The sequence below is a fragment of the Monopterus albus genome, unplaced genomic scaffold, assembly GCF_001952655.1.
Source record: "Monopterus albus unplaced genomic scaffold, M_albus_1.0 scaffold130.1, whole genome shotgun sequence".
NCBI classification, from domain to species: domain Eukaryota; kingdom Metazoa; phylum Chordata; class Actinopteri; order Synbranchiformes; family Synbranchidae; genus Monopterus; species Monopterus albus.
The window spans coordinates 1,161,751-1,164,899 of NW_018128010.1; the positions used below are offsets into that span (position 1 = coordinate 1,161,751).

At 37.0% G+C, this 3,149-nt stretch overlaps 1 protein-coding gene across 1 annotated transcript; it reads right to left on the bottom strand.

Annotated features, from left to right (window-relative positions):
* Nucleotides 1-15: 15 nt before the first annotated feature.
* LOC109967518 (olfactory receptor 52B2-like) lies at nt 16-1,935 on the bottom strand. Its single transcript, XM_020613152.1, has one exon. The coding sequence runs from the start codon at nt 1,455-1,457 to the stop codon at nt 504-506; it is 954 nt and encodes a 317-aa protein (XP_020468808.1). The 5' UTR covers nt 1,458-1,935; the 3' UTR covers nt 16-503.
* Nucleotides 1,936-3,149: the final 1,214 nt, after the last annotated feature.

Below are 3,149 nucleotides of genomic sequence, written 5' to 3' on the forward strand. Positions count from 1 at the left end.
TTATTATAATAAAAATATATATATTTTTTTTTGCTTGTAATGTACAAGAAAGTATTCATTTAGCCAACAACCATTATTTTTTGAGCAAAGGTAGGCACAAAATGCATTAAAGCAACCTAAAATAACCATAAATTTAAGGACACGTGTCCACTGATAAAGAAAGTTCAATTTCTTTAGATGTTGGCTACTGACTGACCACCATGTAAAATAAGGAGGGGGTGGGGGGGAGTAGTGGAACTGTCATCAAAAATCTGTGGGCGCAAATTTAGTTTGGGCCTGGTAATAAATAGAGAATCTAAAATGTAAGAATACAAAATTTTTAGTCGACCTTAAATTTCACTTTTACTTTTTAGTCCCGGAGTTAAGAGTCTATGATGATGTGCACTATATTAATATTAAAAGTCTGTTAGGATTGTACCAGATACATAAATAAATAAATGACAAACAGCATATACTATGTGTTTTCCTACAACCCATGAAGTTACTTAATGCTGTATTTGTAGTCAATTTGAAATTCTTACTTTTCTACTAAATCTTCGCATCAAAACCTCTTTAATGTCCTTAGTCTTGAGACAGTATATCAGTGGATTAACTGCACAAGGTATGAGGCTGTATATCACTGTAATAATAATACGAGTATCAGTTCTGAAGCTGAATCCCAAGTTGTTAGCAAGATAAACAAAGCATCTCGGCACATAATAAAGGCAGGTAATAAAGATCTGAGGTGCACAGGTGGACAGGACTTTGTGACGGCTCACAGTATGAGGCGTTTTCAGAGCAGCTATGATAATAAAAAAGTAAGACAAAATGATGACTACTAAAGGACCCAAGAGACTGAGCATAGAATTTACAAGTGCAACATATTTAACATATACAACATTTTCACCACATCCTAATTGAGTTATTGATATATGATCACAGTAACACTGTGCGATGATATTTAGGTTGCAGTAAGGCAAAGTTAATGCATGGAGCACAAGCCCCAGCATGCGTATAAATGTCACTGCGCAGCACAGGCTACCAGCAATACAAACTGTTTTGTTTGTAATCAAAACAGGATATCGGAAAGGAAGCTTTATGGCAACAAAGCGATCTAAAGCCATAATCATCAAAATTGAAGAATTAATAGCTCCCAAAGAATGCACAAAATACATTTGTGTAAAGCAGGCTCCAAAGGAAGATTTCATGTCATCCCACCAATATCTGGCAATGATTTTTGGAACAGTCACAATGCCAAATGTGATGTCTGTCATTGCAAGCTGAAAAATAATCAAGTATGTTGGTTTGTGAAGAGACTGTTCATATGAAATAATGGCTAAAATGAAAGCATTTCCCACGACAATAGCCAGGAAAATGAGGAGAAAGGGAACAGACACGAGTCCATAATACTCAGGTGGAAGTCCAGGGAATCCAGTGATAATGAAGTCTTTTATAGTTGTAATATTAGTGTATATCATTGTCACCTGTACACAGAAACAGCCCTTAGAGAGGAATAAAACCAAGAAATCTGGAAGTAAAATTAGACAAGAGTCATGAAATAAATAACACTTCACTGATGTAGTTATACAAAAGAAAGGAGACAAACGTTTAGCAAATCAAGTGATATTCCACAAAATATCGGAATGATTATTTTGTCCTGCATGTTACATATTGTCTTACCTCTCACTTCTTACATCTTACCTGTTAGACTGAAAGACTATGGTCTGGCTCCATTAACATTCTTGACATCTTATATTTCAAGTGCTCCCAGCAGACTCAGGTCGTATGATGTGTAAAGATTAATTCTCTGAGGAGCCAGTTCCCACAGTGCCCTCAAGTTTTTAAAGATTCTGACTGTGTGTATCCTGGGAAGCAGAAACATGTTTATGCATGCCTGTAAAGATTTTTTGTTGTTTGTTTGCAAGTTGAGAAAATTATTTTCTTGGAGCAAAACATCCCATCCAGCTAGCTTTCTTGGCTTCAATAAAGCAGTATAATTTAATGTCCAAACTTGTTGGTCATTTTTATTAGAAACTGTTACAGTACCCTGCCAGCTGCTTTTAATGCTGTCAGACTTCATATACAAAGAAAATGAGTGTTATAGATGTATGCCCATTAATGTTGGCTGTGGAACATTATCAAAATCTTGCCTCCTGAATAGTATTTTTGGCCTGAACTACAGTTATTTACTTGAAACATTTAAAGGTCACAAATGATGCTCATTTTCAGGTTTATATTGTTATTTAAAGGTTCTATTAGAAAACATTTACACCCTTGTACGTTCCTAAAGCGCATTAGTTTCCTCAGTGCTCCTGGCCCCCTCCCTAAAAGCCCAGTCTGCTCTGATTGGTCAGCTCCCACAGCGCTTAACAGGAAGCGACTACAAACTCCAAGCCATGTTTTGGGATTAAAGACAACCCTGATCTTCAGCGTTAGTGTAACCCAGCTGTATGTGTGGTACTGCGCTGTGCCAAGAGATACAATGCCCCTATTTAGTGGAGTTCATTTAAATTTGTCTTTGCAGAGCAGGTTGGTTTGTTGCTTTGAGAGTTAGTAGTGTTGTAGCAGATTGTGTATTTAGTGGAGAATCACTGTAGATAGATAGATAGATCAATAGATAGATAGATAGTAAGTTACATAGAGAAATAGATAATAGTTACATAGATAGATAACACTAGATATAATGTTAGATATAGATAAGATATAGATATATAATGAAAATCTGAATATATTGATTGAAACTTGAGAATGTATATAATGAAAGTCTGAATATATATTGTGGCGACCCTGACCGGCCGCTGATGTTCATGTGTTTTGTTGTGTGCGAATGGGTTTGACAATGTTATTGAAGGCTGTTCATGTATTGGTTACTGCTGTTTTCTGCAAAATGCCACGCTGTTCTGGCCAATGTGGGATGGGGGGAGGAACAGGTGCGGGAGGAGATAAGAGGGATGACAGGTGGGCGTGTTGTTTAGATTCTGTTGGCGCGGAACTTGGGTTGCCCTGAGAGAGTGTCGTTACTGTTTGTCCTGCTTTACTTTTTTAATTATTTTCCTGATGAGCACACGGTGCCAGGTAAACTGCAGTTCTGTTTTCGCATTCTCTATTCTGTCTAATAAAATCCAAAAAGACAAAGAAGGTGTTCTCCTCACTGTCAGCATAGGTGCCAG

Coding starts and splice junctions, on each gene's coding strand:
- LOC109967518 (XM_020613152.1), bottom strand. CDS start 1,457: ATGATATACACTAATATTACAACTATAAAAGACTTCATTATCACTGGA.